Here is a 20,430-nt window from a genome sequence, read left to right as displayed (position 1 = left end):
AAGAGACTGTTTATCATCATCGTTGGCATCCTGTCTCTTTCTTTAACCCTAGGGGTTAAACATTTGATCAAATTTGGCTTTAACCTCTCCACAATTTGACACTGTGTCAGCTTCTGTCACTTCCAATTAGCGACTGAACACTCTTTAAGAGCATAAACGTTCAAGCTCCGTGGTGGGGCCCTTGAAACTATTAACGTTTGCCGAAATAAGTGGTCAAGTGTTGTTTACACTAGAATGGACAATTAAATCCACAGCTACTTTTTAAATCGAAAGAATGCCACCATGATGAAATGAATACTGATATTTAACCTCGAGTATTTTTCTAACGGTCTCGCAGCAGCAGACAGCCTACGAACATGATAGTGTGGTGTCCCGCCACAAAATAGGGAGCATAGAGGTTGAACGCATGCCAGAACTATTTCGGATATTCACCCATCACGAAAATCTGAGACAAAATCAAGATTAATGAAAATGTGCTTCACTTCAAAAGAAAATATAATAAAAAGAATACATTTTAATATGTTTAAAAGTGATTTTTATTTTTATTTTTCAAAACAACGACACACACGTGCAAGAGAGAGAGAACAATACAATTATGAAAAGATTGAGTAGGGGACAGTACATATAGATCTAAGAGAGAAGAAGGAGAAGGAGAGTGAGTGAGAAAGAGATGGAGAGAGGGGAGTTAGAGGAGAAACTAGCAGCACCAGTCCATAAAAACAAACGTTAGTCAACCATTGTGACGGTAACCGCTATTAACCTGTCAACTTGATTTAAAAATGTGTTTTGTGTACTTAAACGCACGCGCACGTAAGAGAAAAACAAGAGCAAGTGCGATAAAAAAAGAGGGGACTGTATAAAAAGGACAACATTGATGGTGTTACTGTATTTCGTCATAGAGCGCATTTCTATTGAAGCGGTTGGTCTTCGTCGATCGATCCAACTCCGCAGGGACTCTTGCTAATTGCAATCAATTTATTAACAAACCAACACCGTAACACGCCTCATCTCGTTTATAACGTACTCTATAATCACCAGCTTTTCTGTATCCTACTCAACGCTAGGAGGGGGCATGTTAAATTGACTGGATTTAGTGAGAGTTCCCGCGGAGTTGGATCAATCTTCGTAGACCGATAGTTAAATGGGAATGAGCCCATGGTAAGACAGAGAGGTAAAGGGAGGGGCGGGAAAATAAGCAATTTAACCTAGAATAATAAAACATAATCAACCGTTGTCCCATTAATCGCTATTGCATGAGATCTTAATGGAACTTTCCTATCGCCGTTAAGCGGGAGGCTTGTCTAGCAGTCGATATAGCACACGTCAGAGGCGACAGATTGTACGTCGAAACCAACGACTACGATTTCCTGACAAGTTAACTTATCACCAAAGGACGTCTCAGAATAAAAGACATTAAATTCCGATATCGTTAAGTGATATGCAGGGCTTTATTTCAGCGAAGATACTTGTACAGTGTTACGCATGACGTTAACCGCATGACAAAAAATGAATTATAGATCTGTTTTAGAGATCACGCATATCAGTCTCTTATATGGCAAATCGAGATAGTTGATAATAAAGAAGGCTGGTTCTTCTTTAGGAAATCTTTCGACAAGTGTTTGTTTGGCAGATGTAACGCTATAGCTACTGGCGCTGTCTGCCAAATGCTAACAACCTGAAATACAAATAGAAAGAATACTTTCACGACAGCTAATAATTGAGTTTGTGCGATTGCATATATAGAGAGAAAAGGATAAATCATGACGTGAGATTGAATAACTGCGCATGCGGGTGAAATATGCGGAAATCTTTTTAAAATACATCATTTTGAAACTCTTGTGCATTTTCAAAAATATTGGTCTAAAGAAAACCCACTTTATGCTAGTTCGGGTCGAACAGGAAAGAGAAGAGACGATTAGCGCAAGAGAAAAAAACTAAACAAAATCTAAGACCTTTTTCTGCATCTGTGCGATCCTTAGGGTGCATTCCCAGAGATTTAGATCGATCCAGAGATTTAGATTTATATCGACCTATCTCCCTAGGGGTTCACGCTAAATTGCAGTCAGCCGAGCGCGCACCATAGTTAATTACCCCCTTACAGCTTTTAGTAGGCTGGACAGACGCTTAAGCCGGCTAAGCCGACAGTAATCTAGTGAGACAGGGATAGATCGATCTAAAATCTATGGGAATGGGGTCTAAGAACACGCTGACAGGAAAGGGTAAAGACGGGGGGGGGGTAAAAAGGCACAAAATGATAGAAAACCAACTAAAAAGTTATGTTTAGTAAGATTTCTCTTACGTCCAGCGAAAGTGAGACTGTAATCTTGGCCTTGTTGGTTGCAACGGTAACGGAACGACCCTTCACAGAAGGTTTTTCCTGCTTGAACAAGGACTCTTTCCCCGTCTTGTCCCCTCAGACAGCCTGTGAAAAGAAGGAAACTTTAAAAAAAAAAGAATTTTGACACAAATGATAATGTCTCCCTCAATGATGTAGGTTGAATTCTATCAAAGTGAAGGTTTGTATTTTTAATTCCAAAAGATGTTTTTTTCTCTATGAAGATGACTGAAAGTCACCGAAATAGAATCGTGGGTTATAATTAAATCCTTCCAGGGAAATATTCTTATAAAACTCCTGGGGTCATTTTTTAATAGTGTATTTGTCCTTCTATATTGCATTCCTCACAACTGAATGATTGCAGACACAATAATGCCTAAAACGAAGCATGAGGAAAAAACAAAGTCAAATGATACTACAAGTATTAACCGTCTCCATATAAAACTCTTTACGAATAGCTTATTGATTGTGATATTTTACATAATTTCTTTGAATGTCTTCTAGCAGGGATTTGATTCGTACCTTTAAAAACGATTCGTCCGCGTTCACATCCCAGTCGGAACCATCCGTTAAGTCTCTGGGTGTCCCACTGGTCTCCGTCCTTCTTGCCGTTTGTACACTCTCACATAAAATAAAATAAAACGAGGCACATAGAAATAAAATGAAATATAACGAGGTACATGGAACAGGTAAAAAAAAAAGGAAAAATAATTCCTGCAATCTTTATGTAAGCATAAAAAGATCTTTAAAGGGTTAAAAGATGGGGCACTAAAATAAATCCTATCACTACAACAAAGAAAATAACTACTGCAAACTTTATGTAAGCAGAAAAACATATTTAAAGGGTTAAGAGATAGGGCACTGAAAAAAATCTGATCACTACGGCCTTCCTTAAGTCTTGTTATTTATTTTATCAGAGTATGGTACCCGTTTAGTATTCCTGTATAAATAGAGAAGCTGGTAAAAAGCTTGTGTAGTTTACCTCCACTTTCCCTTGCGGTGGTGACCGCAATAAATGAAAGGAGAAGCCCAAAAACCAACTGAAATTATTCAAATAATAATGTCTTTTTTTTTTCATTAATAGATTTTTCTTCTATCCAACTGAAATAGCTATCCGCGTTACGCATTTTCAAATAGATACTTCCTTACGAACAATTTATTTAGGTTCACAAAATTTCTTTCCCTCGACAAAAATCAAATTATTCTTTGTTACTTCAGTCAAGTATTCCTTTTAAGAAATACTGAAATCAAACTCACCAGTGTGTTCATAGCGCGCTTGGATGAATCGCTGTTGACAACTTTCGTAAACGTTATCAAATTTTGTTTTTATACTGATTGACAAAAATTGCAATGTAGATATATCATTTCCCGTAATGATTTACATGGTTAATAGAGCGTTCAGTAATAAAAAGAGGATATTACATGCATTTATCCGACACACTGAATAAGAAGAGGATATTGCAATAGAGCATTAATTCAATGTGTAGTTCCGTCCGGGAATAAGACCAACGTGCCATTTTCTGTTCTACAAGTGGAACGTGTCCTCGCTATATTATATCACTTTTCATAACTTATAAGCACTTCTTCCTTACTTAATTCAATAACACTATCTTTAGCGCACTGCCACTGCCAACTTGCATGCCTTTAATATACTGAGTAATATGTACCATTTTCCAATGATGACTTTCATAATTTTATCAATATTTCTTTTTTCAAGGAACGGCATAAAATCCAATTTTTACCACAATATAGCGTGTGAAATCACATTTTCAAGTGAAATAGATGAAAAGAAAAATGAATCTCGCGAGCCGGATTTGAACCAGCGACCTAAGGATAGCTATGCATTGCCACTACAGTCCTCCGCTCTACCAACTGAGCTATCGCGAGGTATAGAAAAGTATATAGGTATTTTTAACCAGGTCGTCAATAGACAATGTGCTGTGTATTTCCGGATTTTTGGCTTGCATTGATTTTCCTTCGTCTTTTACCATTCCTGATTTTCATAATTTATTTAGAAGCGATTCCGACTATTTCGCGTGCCCAACCTGCGATTACAGTGTATCTCTACATGTGTCTTTTTAAAACGCCGTATCATACGGCTGGTAAAAAATGTGAACATGGGTTATGTTGGAAGCCAGGCGTAGTTATATAAAAGCAAAAAAAAATTTACATAAGCCGACTGGTGTCATGTTAAAAAAATTATTATCTCGAAATTTCGAGGCAGCTATGTCGAAATTTGGACAAAAAATATATATTGTCTCGAAATTCGAGATAGCTATGTCGAAATTTCGAGATAATAATTTTTGTTAACATAGGCCTAACACCAGTCGGCTTCCGTAAAAAATTAATTGTGTCCAGATTAAAAAAAAAAAGAAAATATTTATAATTGGGTACTTATTATGTAATTTGATTGATGTTTAATAAGTTGAAAAACATCAGAGATGTTAAATGTAATTTGTAAGAGGATCGAGGTAATAGTAACGGAAATTATACTGCTTATATAGCGGTGATAACAGAAATTCAATAAAGTCCTTTCAGCCAGTAATCAGAGAAATATGAGTATACCCGTGTCTAATGGCACATTAAACAAATAAATTCGAAGTGAAGTACTAGTAAATGCGATTTGATCACGTTTCGATGTGCTCTAGTGGAAACCTGGGCAGGCAGCAGAGAGCCATGTACAGTGTACTTAGGCCTACTGTTAGAAAAGATGGGGGTTTATATGGAGATGCTGAAAAAGAATAGACCTGAGTTCCTTCCAATAAATGACAATGTATGCTTATCCTCTATCCTCATGATGTGGCACGGTTCACATGTTTGTACGAAGTTTTGCAAGTATCTGTATAGATAAGTTTGTTAAGTATAATGCACAGACTACAGAAAATTTCAAATATCCTGACAAAAGTTCTGTAAATCGTTACCCTAAATCCGTTGAGAAAATAAATTTGTTCAGTTACTGTCTGGAAAGCTGCAGGCAGCATTAACTCAAACTATGACTCAATATTCCATATTATTGAATTTTATTTATTTATTTATTTATTTATTTATTTATTTATTTATTTATTTATTTATTTTCAATTTCCAGATAAAATATTTAGTCCTAGACCTAGGAGCGGCGGATCCAGGATTATTTGAAGGGGGTGGAAGTCCGAAACGACAGGCCTCGGATGCGAAGCCGACCGTGGACACCTTGGCCTACTCATGGGCCCTGATTTTTTTTTTTTTTTTTTTTTTTTTTTTTTTTTTTTTTTTTTTTTAGGGCAAACGGTGCCCCATGGTACGGTTTAGAACTATATGATTCAAGTCAGTAGTCCAAATTTTAATTTCAAGAGGGGAATATTGGTGTGATGTATTTTTCAGAAACCGAAGGTGGGGTCAGGACCCCCCTGACCCCCCTCTAAATCCGCCACTGCCTAGGACATAAAACATTTACGGACATTTACTGCATGAAACCCAATTGTGGTAGGTGTGCCCGTGTTGTGCTATCATTTCGCCCAATTAGAAGCAGGCATTTAGTTTCTCCTTATGTATTCAAAATTGATTTCCGCTGACTCCAGGTAAACAGGGAAGTTTGTATCGACTCTTGTCTTAACTTTAACCGCGATAAGAATATTTGGATATTAGATGTTCCTGTTGGAAATATGTACCTTCTAATCACAAATCGAATGCTGTTGTCAGTTAAATGCATAGTAGTAAAGTGGATACATCAACAGGCACTCGATCCCTGTAAATATGCAATCACTGTGTGATTTACCAGACACTTGAGATGATATATTGCAAATGAAGGGGAGAGGGGTCAAGAAAATATGAAGCAATTTTAGTGGGATTAAGAATTCGTAAAAGGGGATAGCATTTTGTATGACAGTATGAAAATTGTTTGGAGTTTATGATCAGTTGTTTACTACCAGTACTGTAAATCTGCCCCGTGTCTTTCATTTTGATCAAATTTGACACATTAACTTGTCAACTTTTTAGCAAGGTGTAAAATGGGTGACCACAAGAACGATTATGACATCCAGTTTGCACCATCTGCAACTCACAGTGAACTTCTGCAGAACATCCGGACAGCATTGCATGGACACCCCCCTTTGCTGACGAGAGAGTTTTCTGAGGTCAGTGCTAATGCGCCTCGAAACACTTCTGGTTGCAGTAAGGGTGATGCTGACTGCCAGCCTGCTAGAGTGAGAGTAATGCAGTGGAATCAGCTTGCTAGAGGTATAGAACCACATAAATAATAGAAGAGTTGTACTAATTTATTTATTTATTATTATTATTATTTTTTTTATTTTATTATATTTATTTATTTATTTATTTTTATTTTTTTTTTTTTTTTGCTTCCAGTGAAAAGTCTAATGAATAAAGTTTTACATTTGCAGTTATTTATATGTACCCATGCACAGGTAGGGAACATATATATATATATATATATATTTACCACTAGTTTTTCTTGGTTAAAGATATCTATACTTATACTGCTGTATTTCTTATTAAGGCCCTGACTCTACCCTATAACTAATACTTCTGATGTCTTAATATTGGTAGAAGTAAGTGCTGATTTCCCTTTTCTTTCAAGCCAGACTATTTGACAAAAAGCAAAATGCAATCATACTAGTAACTGATCATGATTTCTTCTTTTTTTCAGCCTTGTGTCAAGGTGACGATAACTTTGTCAAATGTCCCAAAGAAGCCTTTGACTGGAAATCTAGACGTTTGCACATCTTGGAGGAGATTTTACAGTATGAACCAGACATTGTTTGCTTGGAAGAAGTTGACCAGTTTGATTTTTTCAAGTCTGTTTTGGGTAGCATTTGTTATGAAGGGACATTTTTTCCAAAACCTGATTCCCCTTGTCTCAGTATGGAGGAATCCTATGGCCCAGACGGTTGTGCTATATTTTACAACACCAATAAACTAAGGTCAGTCAGTGTACAAAACTTTAATTTGAAAATGGGAAATAAATCCACCAATCAAGTAGCCATTATTCAGCAGCTGCAGTACTGTGATTCTAAAAACCCAAGATCAGCCCATGAATTTTACATAGGGGTTACCCATTTGAAATCCAAAGTGGGTTGGGAAGAAACGCGCCGTCTGCAGGGACAGAGTCTTTTGGAAGTCTTAATGGAAAAAGCAGGTAGTTCCCCTGTTATTCTGTGTGGAGATTTCAATGCTGTGCCAGAGGAACCTGTATATTCAGTCTTCAAAAATAGCCAGATGGGTTTTGACAGTGCATACACTAAACTAACAGGTGATGGTGTGGAGCCACTCTATACCACATGGAAAATCCGTGGAGGCAAGCACTCAGGAGAGGTCTGCAGAACCATTGACTATGTGTGGTACACCAAAGGCACTATAACTGTTGAGAAAGTGTTGAAGTTTCCAACTGGAGAAGAAATCGGCCCTGGAAGATTACCCAGTGTTACCTATCCTTCCGATCACTTGTCTTTGGTCTGTGACTTGAGTATACATTGAGCTTGACTAATGTATATATTAAGGAATTTTTAAAAAATTCTTTATATTTTTTTCTGTGGACTAGTGTATTATATTAGGGAAGAAGTAAGTCCATTGCAAAATATAGAAAATACAACGACTTGGAGCCTGCTCTTTTGGCAACTCCAAAGATATCTATCTTAAATCTGTGAGGTTGTATTTATGCTAACTTTACAAACACTCCAATATTAAATACTGTTTTTATTTTATACCAATATATTTTTGCCATTTATATTAGACTTTACTTGGATTACCATGTTTGATATTATTTAGCATTTTTTAAAGGTTCTCCAAGGCCATACTAACATGGGCTTTAGTGTGAGTGGTGTCTTGTGATGTGATAATAGTACTGCATTTACTCATAACTTGGTTGTTTGCTCTTTTTTGCCTCAATGTGTTAATTTTTTTTTACAATCCAGTGTTCCCAACTTGTCAATATGAAAATCACATACCAGTACATGAAGTCCAGTACTGGCTGTTAAACAGAATTCATGTAATTATCATTTTCTAATTTGTAATTATCATTTTCTTCTACGGTGTAGTAATGTGACATACTTTCAGGTTATTATTGCAGATATTTTCTGAAATAATGGATGAAAACCTAATTTAACAATACAGCTATTAGTATGTAGTCAAGGATGTGAATGTTAAATCTGCTGTACATTTAATCACTCGAGGGCTCGCAGTAGCTTTTCTGCCTTGTGTTTCTTAGACATACTTTTTATGTGTGCCATCATTTTGCTTGATTATTCTCATATTTTTATACAAGATTTCACTTTTACAATTCCAGTTTTCTACAGGGAGGATCGGGCATTCTCAGATTCATTCATACGTACTTTACTCTTGAGAATTATACTTGCCTTGTCTGCCAGATCCCCTTGTCTATTTTCCATTTATCTAATCATTTCAATAAATGATATCATTAATCTTAAGCAGTTAAGCTTTTTTAAACAAGACAACTGGGTGATGGTTCATGATGAAAACCTTATTTTTTTATTAATTATTACATTCCCTGTGATATTTTAGTTTGCTCTAAATAGTCAAATTTTAGATTGTTTATGTAATTATATAAATAGCCCAAGACAAGCCACATACGAATAAAAGCATGCACAGCGCAACATAAATAAACATCGACAGCAACACAAAAAAGACAAGGCAGCGATTTTTTGATTATTATTGATTATTGATTGATTATTGATCCGGATCACCACCAAAAACTAATCATCTCTTCCTTGGCCCACTTCTGACAGTTCCTGAAAATTTTATCAAAATCGGTCCATAACTTTTTGAGTGATGTTGATGATAGACAGACAGACAAACAGGGGTGAAAAACATAACCTTCTTGGCGGAGGTAAAAAGTCCTCTCAGGACTCACACTGAGGCCTACACTCGTATTGAAATATTGGAATTGGTTAATCCGACTTATTTACGGACTCTTCGGTGACTCTTTGTATTGGTATATTGTTTTATAACAAGCGAATTGTTGAATAACTTTGAATATCCATTTATTTACTGATATTTACGTTCCTCAGAATTTATTCATATTGCCCATTAATATTTATGAAAATGTCCTCGTATATAAAAGTGCGGTCAAATACAGTGCACGATCTTTGTCTTTCGGCCTGACACAGCTGTGACAATATAAAACAATATTTTGATTTACTTGTAATCTATATTTTATGGAATATTCTCTCTCTCAATATTCTCTCTCTCTTTCTCTCAATAGAGACACATCTTACCTCAGCAAATCGATTTACCTCTATCTTAACTCTGACATTTTTTTTTTGTCCGAAAACTTGCTGGTACACACAAGAGGCAATGTTCAATCATGCACGGTTGGCTGAGCCTGGCCTGTTGTAATCTTTTTGTGTTGTATTTGCAAGTGCAACATCGTTTGTAACAAGAATCGGACGGACTTGACCCCTTTCTCCCACTTGGCCTTTGCTAACAAACTAAATCCGAAGTCCCAACGCTCTCTAGCAGTAAGTGATCTTTGAAATACATCGTGGGTTTATAAAAGGACAACGCATACAAAGATGTCGGCGTGCAATCGGACATATCGCTCCGTTGGTTTTATACTTGAGGAATATAATAAATATGTTTCATTTTAAAACCATGTCCCAGTTATAAAAATTGTTAAACCTGCGTTGATAAAGTAAACATGAAAGTAAGTTATACATACAATATAATAAGGTTTATCATACCTAGGCAATGAAGTAGTTTGATCATTTATTTTACATTCAGTCATGAAAAACCAACCTGTTGTTAAGGAACGCAACAATTAATCCGCAACCTGGCATAAACTTTTTTTACCTGAGACGGCAGGTTGACCGATTGCATCTGTCTCAAGTCTTGTTTACACTTTTCTAAAATGTCATCTGACTCTGGTCTGCACCGGCCTGCGTTTAATACCAAAATAAAAAAAGTGTACCTAATATGTGTTTATAGAAACCACACTTGGGTTTAACAAACAAATCGATACAAGGCGACAACGTGTTGTTTTCATCAAATTGAAGCCATTGTACTCAGTCCTGGTTTTAGTGTCGAGTAGACGGGATTTAAAAACTGACCCGGTAAACACTCTTCGGCAGAGAACCTGACGAAATAAGGTGAATGACCACATCGATACGTCTGTCCTAGACAACATGTAGGGTCAAGGATGGCCATACTCGACTATACTCGTGTATTCTATTGTTCGACGCAATCTACATCGTTCTTTATCTGTTGAGGCAATTGTGAGGAGTTTAAGAGAAAACACTTTCAAAACTTTAAAAGGCCTGCGAGACCACCGATAAAAGATTCCAGTAAAAGATAACCAAGATAAGGTAAAATCTCCAACAATAGTTACCGTGATGAATTATTCACATTTGCTGATATAACTTAATTTGCCAGTTAGCTTAGTTTTGCATATTAGATTTTAACTACGTTGGTATGTATAATATGAAGAGAGAGGACAGTCTTCCGCGGACAGTCACGACTTTGGAAGCAGATGTGCAGCCGGTGTGTGTAACATGTGCAGCTACATGACTTCAGACGACTTAAAGACTGAAGTTGAATAGTTTTCGCTTGGCTTTCACTGGATACTTAAATCACGGGATTTAATACGTGAGAACCAGGAGTTAGCGGCTGGGTAATTAGCAGGTTGATGCGCGATAGACCGGACGTTTTAATCCTTTTGTAAATAGATAAAACAACAGTAGGGACGTTTAAAGGCGAGCCTTGTTACGAGGGTGAGACCCTTGCTTGTTTATCAGTGCCTCAAGCCATTGGGAGATTTCCGGTCAGACAGGTTTGCGCCAGGGAGCAGAGGTGCTGCAGTTTTGGGGACGCTGAGGATACCTTTGGAAAATGGCTGTCATCAAAAAGTTTTTCTTTTGGAATACCCGGACTGGATCAATGATGGTTGCCTTCTACAGTTTGGTGAGTGTTGAAGAGATTTCATTTTTTTTTTTTCATAAGATATATTTACAGGTGAACGTTTACAAGGTTTTCTTATCGAGATCTTTGAATTTCTGTGACCTGAACTTACATTGAAAGATAATGGTATGGTATTTCTTCACGCAGAACATAAATAGTGTTTACCTGCCCTTTCTGTTAATAAATGCTGCCTGCATAAGCTTATGCCAATATGGTGTGTATATATGCCAGTGCTCGAAAAAATTCGCAGAGCACTGAATTCACCTTTTGTTGGTTGTTTGTTAGCGACATTTTACACGTATGATATAGGTCAGTGCAGCCTTTGTATTCAATGATGCAGTGTCCGCGTTGATATAAACACAAACGGTTTCACTTAGAACATCCACGAAATACAACACACATACGTGACGATTGTGATTATTATAAATGGGAAATAAATATAATCAGGCATCTGCAAAAAGAAAGTTTCCTTTTCTGATTGGGAACCATGTGCATCAGGTTAATTGTAGATCTTTCGGGGTTTCACTGTTGTATTTTATGCATTTGTTACGTATTAATTTTCATCACCCCACAAATAATCAGTGTTTCCATCACCACCATATTTCCTTAATTTTACCCCTTTACTTAGAAGTTACATTCACAGATTCCGTGATAAAAAACGGAATTGCATACAAATTATCTCGAAACTTATCTTCGTCTCCAGCTGCAGGTTTTTAACAATGGTGTAATAATAACACGGGCGCTAGGCCCAATAATTAAAGCCTTTTGCGTTCGGGCCAACTTGCTGAGAGATACCATCTATCGCTCTCTAATCTACAATAATTGTGCTCGTCGGTTTGTTGCAAAAAGATTCGTGCCTGAAGGAAAGATGCAGATTGTCGTCTGCTGATGTTGACACTACAACAGGTTTCGAATACGACGCCATTTGGTGCTTTCAATATGGAATTGGAAACATTTGAAATACGAAATAGTTTAACGCACACTGCTTTTTTTTCGTATCTTTTGAATCAGCTGATACAATATTTGTTCGTTAGCCAGGTTCGGAAATGGGCCGATGATGTTTTGAGCTTAAAATATTTCTAAAATATTTCCAAATACCCTTTATTTATTTATTTATTTATTTTTTATAGTAACCTCAACGTTTCGTTGCGCCTTCAAGACGTTTTCCGTAAGGCGTTTTTGTTCTCCTTTGCAAAATTATTCGATGTCCTTCAGACAATGAAACACCCTCAAAATTACGGTTGCAAAAGCATTAAAGCGTTGAAAGTTTGTGTCCGTGATTGCAAGGCAAACGGATGCATCATTTAAGTCTAACCTACACTTAAACTTGTCGAAGGACAAACATTTCCCCTGCAGGCCAAGCTCATGCGTCATTTATATGGACAAGATTCTCGTTTGCAGCGAAAGGCGGCAGACGATAATGGAGACACCCTCAAGGTCTTTTTGGCGCGTTTTCGCTGATGATGCTCCATCAGACTGACCCAACTGCAATTTAAGGTCTTGTGTAAAATATTTTGGAATAAAACCAACCATGGCGTTTTAAATTGCTTCACTAAATCATAAATTTTCTCTTTGTGAAACTGGCTTCAAGTTGAATCTGTTTAGAGGCTGAAACGTGGTGTTCTAAGTAACAACGCGGGTTCGGACTATAAACGTTCATGTATAGTGAACAGCCTGATTTAATTACTTGCCTAGTTAAACATTAGACGGCAAATGCAGGTGTATTGCCTCCTGTCACCACGAGTGTATTATATATGGGTTGAACGAATTGTTGCGCCATTTTAAAAGCTAAAATTACCATTGAAGCGTAGAGCCAAATTACAGTCAAGGGGATTTTAACAACACGTCAGGTAAATGCATGAGACTGGTATTGTTAAATCTCAGTAAACTACAGGGTGTCGGTGTTGTTGTTACGTAACATGGTTGAAGAACGCTTGCACACAATGGCCTTCGTTTTTCTCTCGTGAAAACTTTAATCTGACTTTTTAGTTTGTTTGTTAGCATTATGTCAAAGACTGAACAGAGTTAATCCACTCATTATAAGTTTAACGACCTCAGAGTAAATAGAGGCATTAAACGCTATTTGAAGCTTATTGCTTATTGTTTGTTACTGTGGTGTGAAACAAAATATATAGGGATTTTTAATGTAACTTTCAACAGTTCCCGTTTTTTGAAAGAAAGTCATTTCTCAGGTGCAGTTTTACAGTTGAATATTACTAAACCTAAAATTGTTGAACGACATAAAATAAGGTCATACATTTTCTATCCCCTCAGATGCAATAGTTTTCATTTTAAATGACCGCATGTAGCTATTTGGTGTCTTGAAAGAGAATGTCAAGTTGTCACAAACACTACTTATTTCGCACGATAAGTGACTTAATATCGCCAGTTGATCTTAAATCACAAAAAAAGCTTGTTTCCCCTTTGATTTAAAACGTTTATTGTGTCCTTAGAAAGATCGTGTTCACATAAGTTAGAGATGTATTAAAATCTGAGCAATGAAGCACGTATAGCCTTTCGAAAAAAAATAATCATTTGGGATTAAAAAAATCAACATTTCAAAAACAATTATCAATAGACATTCCGCTCACAAATATCCAGAACGTTCTTTTTAATTTCTCAGGAGGAAAATGACTCACGATTAAGGATTTGATTTATTTTCCTTTTACCTCAATACCCTTTGTTCTATGTCACTCTCATGTGTATGAAAATCCATGAACACAAAACACCCCCGTAAAATGCTAAAGTGTGTTCGTTCATGATAAAGCAACCGTTTGTGGGCGTTATTTTGCGCAAACTAACTGTCTTCGGGTTCAATGTTCAATACCATCCGTAACACATCCCATACTTCCCATAACAAACGACTCTGCAACGCCCCGCAATGTTTCACAAATGCATCTAACATGATTAAGACAACTTCAAAGTTACGTTCATCTGCGTTTTGATATGCGATCGTTAGTCACTATTTAAAATGTAATGATTATTTAATGCATGTTCTGTTATATAATTATTGCATAATTGGCCAACTATCAATTTTCCTTTTTACGTATGCTTTATCGCAAGTAATATAATTTCTGAATTATCTCTTCCTTCAGTGCGTAGCAGTGATCTGCATATCTCTGTTTCTGGTAAGATACGTGGGCAACAACAAGATACAAGAATACACAGGTGAGCTTTTGATTTGAACAAATTAACTATAATTTAGCCCGCTTATGGACGCGCTGTCATTGTGAATTTAAACGAGACTTCAATTATTTACGTCATATCTAGGTATAAGGGTGTGGGCACCTGACTAATATAGCCGGCATGTCTCTCTCATCTTAACCTGTGCCCGGAAGAGTTATCGAACTTATAGTTCAGCGCAGTAGCCTTATGGCGTATCTGAACGCTAAGATGCACATAAGCGAAATGCTTGATATATAGTGAATTGGTGTCATTTTAGATACAGCTATCTTCTGCGCCATGTCCAGTCAACCGCTGACAGTCCCTGCCAAAATTTGTGTGTTACAAATTGTTGTTTGCATCTCGGAAAGTCCCTCTGCTATGATTACTACGTGATCTCGAATTTTCACCTTTTATTAAAAGACAACAGATCTTTTGCGCAGGTTATATTCATTTCATGAAATGTTTTCTATTATAAATTGCTCTTCATTCACGAAAAAAGAGTCTATTTTACGCCCCCGTCTATTTTACGCCATAGAAAGGTCTACCATTTTTAATGACTGAAATATTTTTTTTAATCTCTCTCAATAAAGACCCCTGTGAAGAGGCGTCGCTGCATGTTGGTTAATTAGAATTTTTTATGCTGATAGTGCAGCATGTTTGTTTTAATTGAGTTTGACTTTGATCTTATTTCCAGCTTACTGCGTGGTCAGCTATATGTCCTTCGTCTTCTACACAGCCTACATTGTGGTATCTCTAACGCTTGTGGCGGGAGTTTATGTGGTAAGATATTCTAACGCACTAAATGCACTGCTGGGGAATCAGCGGGCAACACAGTAGACACAGTAAACAACTGACTTGTATAAGGCTGCAAATTCTCAGGTTTTTATTTATTTATTTATTTATTTATTTATTTATTTGTGTGTGTGTGTGTGTGTGTGAAAAGTAGTGTTATGTTGAAAAGTAAAATCATTTTTGCTGACCGCATCAAGTGTCACATACGAACTGGAGTTCAATGAAAGAAATTACTTGTCTGCTTTCCTGTCCTAAATGAAACAGTAGACAATATTTATTAAAGAAAAAAGTGGAAGTCGTGTACATATTTTTCATCTTAAAAAATGATCTCTTTGTCGGCTTTAAGTGCATGTAAATTGACTGCATGTAACAGCTGTTTAAAGCAATAACCCACTTGTATGTACAACCGGTGTCTCGCCTGAGGAAAACAATTTTCATTGCATATATGACCTTCATACCGACTGATAAAGCAGATGAGCTCGGTAGAAAGATAATAGCGCCCGTACATGCCGGTACTCGCGATAGCTCAGTTGGTAGAGCGGAGGACTGTAGTGGAAAATTATCAGGCATCCTTAGGTCGCTGGTTCAAATCCGGCTCGCGAGAATGCTTTTTTGCTTTCATAAAAGCACAATAGAACAAAGAATAACCAAAGAAAAACATGTAGTGAATAGATTTTCGGCTGATTGTTTAATCTATTTATCGAGCAACTTTTGCACAGGTCTATTAAAGTATTTTAATAACAATACAGCTGGCATAGACGTTAAGTTGAATTGGTTAATTTCAATAGTAGTAATGTAAAAAAAATGTTTGAAGTGATGAAAACCATCATTTAGAGGACATGTCGAAATATATTTTCATATTTGCAGGATAAACGAGATCTACTATTCCCTTGGCTCCTAGGTGTATCTTTGCTGGTCATATACGAGCTGGCGACAGTCATGTTTCTCTCTGTCCATCACTCGCATCAAGAAGAGGTAACGAGTCTTTCGTTCTCTCTCTCTCTCTCTCTCTCTCTCTCTCTCTCTATCTATCTACCAGGGCGACTGATTGATTTTCCACAGACATTCACTAATATGTCTCTAGATAAATAGACAGTCATTTTGGTCTGATGCCTCAGCAAAAAAATGTCCACAATAATAACTGCGACCCTGGTAGAGGGTACTCTCTCTCTCTCTCTCTCTCTCTCTCTCTCTCTCTTTCGCTCTCTCTCTCTCTCTCTTCCCAAATTGTATTCTGAACCTACATTCTCCCGTTTTATCAATGGAGTCAATTTTAGTTGCGTCGTATCAATATATTCGTTCCCTGTAACGTTATGCACACTTCACTTTATCATTTCAGACCGCGTTTAGTGACTGGACCATAGTTTTTATGACATTTTTTATTGTCCGGACGATAGGCAATGTAAGTGTCGTTTTACACAATCATTTGTGTGACATAGATTTACACGTCAGCTGTTCAATAATACGCCTAACAGTGTTCTCTTCCTCATGATATTACCAAGTTATAATTAAAAGAAAGTTAATTTTGAAAGACTCAAACGTTGAAATTCGTTTGTTGAGTGTATTAACTGTCGTGGTAATTTTAAAGGGTAACCCAGATTATGCTTACTTTAGTTTGATTTTATTTTGAATTGATTATCCTGACTGTACAGTCATTCTGTGGCAGTTGAGATATTTCATTTTTTTTTCTTTCGTATATATACTAGGTGTACAGTTTTATGTGTGTCTACACCCAGTATACGGAGTTAGGGGCCGGCAGAGGCACATACGAATTTTTCAACAAGCCCGTAAGTAAAGTCTTCTCTCCGAGAGTGTTTTATAAATGACATCTAGAAAATGAGTCGGATATAGAAGAATAATTACCATTTGGATTTGAGAAGATAGATAGTGACAATAACAGAAAGTGTTGTGTTAGTTTCTTACGTTACGTGAAAAAGGCAAATAAAATCTTCATATCTGCTAAGAAAAAAATACGTGAGAACGTTTCTACGAGAAAACTTTGAAATCACAGCCGTTATTCTATATCATCAGTTGCTTTTTAAGTCACATTATATATTGTATATTACAGGAGCGCCGTTCAGTGGTGTGCCATCTTCCCGTTATAACGACACAGCACCAGATTCCACTGCCGCCGTATATAGAAGACCCGCCCCCTTACGCCACGCTTAACCCACTGCCGGCTGTCGTAGTGCCAGAACTCCCGACCGACCCAGCGCCGCTGTACGAAGAAATTTCATAGCGGTTCTGAAGAAGTCGTTTAAATTTTATCAATATCGTTCCAATAAGACCCTTTCACTGTGGAGATTCCATAGGGGTGAATGTGTGAGAAACGACCGAATGCATATTGATTGCGATAGTTGTTCTTTTTCACTGTTCGCACTCTCAACCGTGATCTGTTTTGTTTTTACTCAGGATAATTTGCAAATAGGATGCAAATATCGGTAGATGGACATACGATAAGATTTAAGCCCCTCTTCATATCTCCACAGACAGTACGTAGGGTTTGATGCAAATGTTGTTTTAAAAACAGTCGTACCAAGAGGGATTGTTTTAAATGCATTACTTACCAGTCATCAGTATTCTGCTTTCATCACTTGTCATCTTAAACGAGTCTGTCGTGAAATCTGCTCAGTACCAAAGCAATGCCTCTATAACAAGGTTTTGTAGCTCTCAAATAGGGATGACAAAATAGGAGCTACATGAAGGATTATGCTCAAATTTTATTTTTTTTCTTATATGTGTATTGATGTAAATTTTATATTTATTCATAATTAGAGACAGTTGCAATATTTAGATCTTTTAAAAAGAGATCTTAGTTAGTTGTTTGTAGTTATTCATGTAATCTTAACTTTGTAAAGGCCTTTCATCACAGCTACATTTTGTCAATATTTTCTTGTATATGCTTGTTTACTGTGTCACTATTATGTGTACTTTCCATTCGGCTTTGTTTTACTGTTGCGCCAGACTCAAGTGATAGAATGGCGACCGAAACGCTCTTAGCCGGTCAGGAGAGTCCTACACGTGTAAATATTATTCTAGTCACGATTCTTCATCAGTATTTTCTCGAATAGACACAATGTGAATTAGCTACCTTTTTTATTTTTCCTATTTAATTATTTTCTATGGATTGGACTTAAGGTGGCGGTAATATATGAATATATTCATAATGGTACTTGGTGCTTTACTGCCACTTTCATGCCAACATTGTACAAAGAAATCGCGAGGCGTAATTTTGTAAAACGTACATATATCTTTTCCAATTAGTGAAACCATATCTTCCTAAGTTTTCACCATATATTCATCCGCAATAGTTTAAGGATAATTCTTTTGGTTACTCCATCAACAAAAAAAAATATTACCTGCACCGTTACTTCCCCCAAACGTTACCCCAACGATTTTTGAATGAAAAAACAACAGATACACAAAATTATATGGGCTAAATCCAAATACGTCAGAAATGAAATGCTAAGAAGCTGATGCTGTATTATCCATAATCTGTTGTGGAGATATATGTTTTTTTTTTCGTATGCAATGTATCTAATATCTTAAAGATATCTGTAGTGTATTTTTGAAATTGTTTCTGTATTTATACATCAGTTGTATTGTATTAGGCCCCTATTGTTTTTTGTATTCCTAACTTAACAATGGGGAAATAATATATGTAACGTTTTAAAGATTTGTAGAAAGAATCAAAATATATCCAAAATGTATTATATTCGATGCAGTATATAATACCTGAATAGAAAAATGAAAATATGCTTGGAGTCGTTCAGAGGATCTAAAGTAAATCCAGCTTTATAGATACTTCGTCTACCACTTGTGTACATAGATGATTTTTATGCCTCACTGAAAATAAATATTCAATATTCAGTAAAAAATCAGGATCTACTCGAAAAAATGCCATTGTTTCTTTGTTTTTTTGTAATTAACAAAGCTAGATGTTTACAAATTACTTAACACTTCTGACATTAATCAGTATGGTCTAGGTATGTGAGCAAACAACGTACTGAATATTTATTGACTAGAGGGTCATGTTGTCTGGACCAACGTTTTAAGACATGTCCGGGATTTTTTTTTCGTCATCAGTCTCAGCGTTGGTGTCGAAGGGGCCATTCAAAACAAGCCAGTGCGCACTAACTCCACGGGGACTCTCGCTGAATGCAGTCAGATTAACAGACTAAAATGGCTCCGCTTGTTTCCAACTCACCATCTTCTCTGTATTCTACTAAACGCCTCTTCCTCCTATCTCTACTTTTGTGTCTGCAGGCATGGGTCAAAAGAAATTTTCGGTACATTTCATTATTTAGTTCATTCTTTTTGTCAATGACATGTGTGAATAATATACAGACTTGACATTTAATATGGAATATTTTTTCCAAATCATTTTTCATCAGTTTTTTCCTATTTTGCTGACTGATAAATGAAAGTAAGGATTAAAATCGTGTTATAATATATTTTAATTATCTCTCTGATATCATTGTGATATCAGTTCATTAATGGAATTCGCCAGAGAAGCAAACAAAAACACATTGCCTATTCTATGTCGTACGACAACCATTAAAAGAGATTTTTTGGACCTCCATATTTTTCAAATTATTGTCTGTAAAAGAGCCACACGCTCCACAAAGGACCCTCATGTTAGTCTCTAGTCACAGTAACGGTCGCTGTTACGCCTGACCTCTTCTGGCTGCTACCAGCGCTCTCAAGTGGCAAGGCATTCCTTGGGTTAGGTTTTTAAAGTTCAATCTGGCATAACATTCCAGGCATCGGTCAAAAACTGCCCAATTTGGTCCTGTTTTGTTGTAGGACATGTAGGTCATTGATTCGGCGAGTAATGGTCTACCTACATATTGTCTATGTGGTTCAAATATGGCGATTTTGATGACCAAGGTAGCTGTTCATTCCCTTGGTTCTGTACTTAATCTGCTATTAAAAGTGCTCTGTGTGAACTGTCAATCTCACCGTGCAACCTAAAATTGTTCCTAAGTTGCCCCCTATCAAATGATAACCAGATCGTTCCCAGATTATTTCTTTATTTCGTCTGGTTCAGGATTTTGTCGATGACTAACATTAGTGTTTTGGCACCAATGTGGTATCCACTCCAAATTCTGACGCTTTTAATGACCTTAGTCACTTTATACGCGGCGCACGCTTCGTCGTTGGCCTCTTCTGGATGTCTGTAAACTCTGTTTTGGCTGTTGGGAGGTACATGTGAAAACTGAACTCAATAAAGA

At 36.7% G+C, this 20,430-nt stretch overlaps 2 protein-coding genes, 1 long non-coding RNA gene and 2 other non-coding genes across 6 annotated transcripts; 3 read left to right on the top strand and 2 right to left on the bottom strand.

Annotated features, from left to right (window-relative positions):
* Positions 1-1,426: 1,426 nt before the first annotated feature.
* LOC147763159 (uncharacterized) lies at positions 1,427-3,776 on the bottom strand. The gene is made up of 5 exons (XR_015333311.1): positions 3,593-3,776; positions 3,318-3,375; positions 2,858-2,956; positions 2,300-2,422; positions 1,427-1,675 (listed from the first exon to the last, which is right to left on the bottom strand). It is a non-coding gene; the product is annotated as an uncharacterized LOC147763159 (long non-coding RNA).
* A 358-nt stretch (positions 3,777-4,134) lies between these two features.
* Trnay-gua (transfer RNA tyrosine (anticodon GUA)) lies at positions 4,135-4,222 on the bottom strand. The gene is given in 2 exon segments: positions 4,135-4,170; positions 4,186-4,222. It is a non-coding gene; the product is annotated as a tRNA-Tyr (tRNA).
* A 1,586-nt stretch (positions 4,223-5,808) lies between these two features.
* LOC106167882 (nocturnin) lies at positions 5,809-8,754 on the top strand. Of its 2 annotated transcripts, none has more exons than XM_087008351.1 (3): positions 5,809-5,892; positions 6,311-6,550; positions 6,978-8,754. In XM_087008351.1, the coding sequence occupies exons 2-3, from the start codon at positions 6,322-6,324 to the stop codon at positions 7,802-7,804; spliced, it is 1,056 nt and encodes a 351-aa protein (XP_086864477.1). In that variant the 5' UTR covers positions 5,809-5,892; positions 6,311-6,321; the 3' UTR covers positions 7,805-8,754. The 2 variants fall into 2 exon arrangements, with proteins under 2 accessions (XP_086864477.1, XP_086864476.1); XM_087008350.1 differs by lacking the exon at positions 5,809-5,892 and adding an exon at positions 5,915-6,061.
* A 1,668-nt stretch (positions 8,755-10,422) lies between these two features.
* On the top strand, positions 10,423-19,060 carry LOC106167969 (uncharacterized). The gene is made up of 7 exons (XM_013546878.2): positions 10,423-11,242; positions 14,335-14,407; positions 15,099-15,184; positions 16,064-16,171; positions 16,536-16,598; positions 16,903-16,983; positions 17,265-19,060. The coding sequence occupies exons 1-7, from the start codon at positions 11,171-11,173 to the stop codon at positions 17,433-17,435; spliced, it is 654 nt and encodes a 217-aa protein (XP_013402332.2). The 5' UTR covers positions 10,423-11,170; the 3' UTR covers positions 17,436-19,060.
* On the top strand, positions 15,712-15,800 carry Trnay-gua (transfer RNA tyrosine (anticodon GUA)). The gene is given in 2 exon segments: positions 15,712-15,748; positions 15,765-15,800. It is a non-coding gene; the product is annotated as a tRNA-Tyr (tRNA).
* Positions 19,061-20,430: the final 1,370 nt, after the last annotated feature.

This window comes from Lingula anatina, chromosome 3 (genome assembly GCF_051362555.1).
Source record: "Lingula anatina isolate TDL-2025a chromosome 3, LinAna3.0, whole genome shotgun sequence".
Classification (NCBI taxonomy): domain Eukaryota; kingdom Metazoa; phylum Brachiopoda; class Lingulata; order Lingulida; family Lingulidae; genus Lingula; species Lingula anatina.
This window is presented reverse-complemented; position numbering and strand designations above follow the sequence as displayed.

Bases quoted from the DNA above. Each gene is read 5' to 3' on its own strand.
- LOC106167882 (XM_087008350.1), top strand. From the start codon at position 5,977: ATGTACCTTCTAATCACAAATCGAATGCTGTTGTCAGTTAAATGCATA. The intron at 6,062-6,310 runs GTAAATATGCAA...TCAACTTTTTAG, and splicing joins TCAACAGGCACTCGATCCCT to CAAGGTGTAAAATGGGTGAC. The intron at 6,551-6,977 runs GTATAGAACCAC...TCTTTTTTTCAG, and splicing joins GTGGAATCAGCTTGCTAGAG to CCTTGTGTCAAGGTGACGAT.
- LOC106167969 (XM_013546878.2), top strand. From the start codon at position 11,171: ATGGCTGTCATCAAAAAGTTTTTCTTTTGGAATACCCGGACTGGATCA. The intron at 14,408-15,098 runs GTGAGCTTTTGA...TCTTATTTCCAG, and splicing joins CAAGATACAAGAATACACAG to CTTACTGCGTGGTCAGCTAT. The intron at 16,984-17,264 runs GTAAGTAAAGTC...TGTATATTACAG, and splicing joins ACGAATTTTTCAACAAGCCC to GAGCGCCGTTCAGTGGTGTG.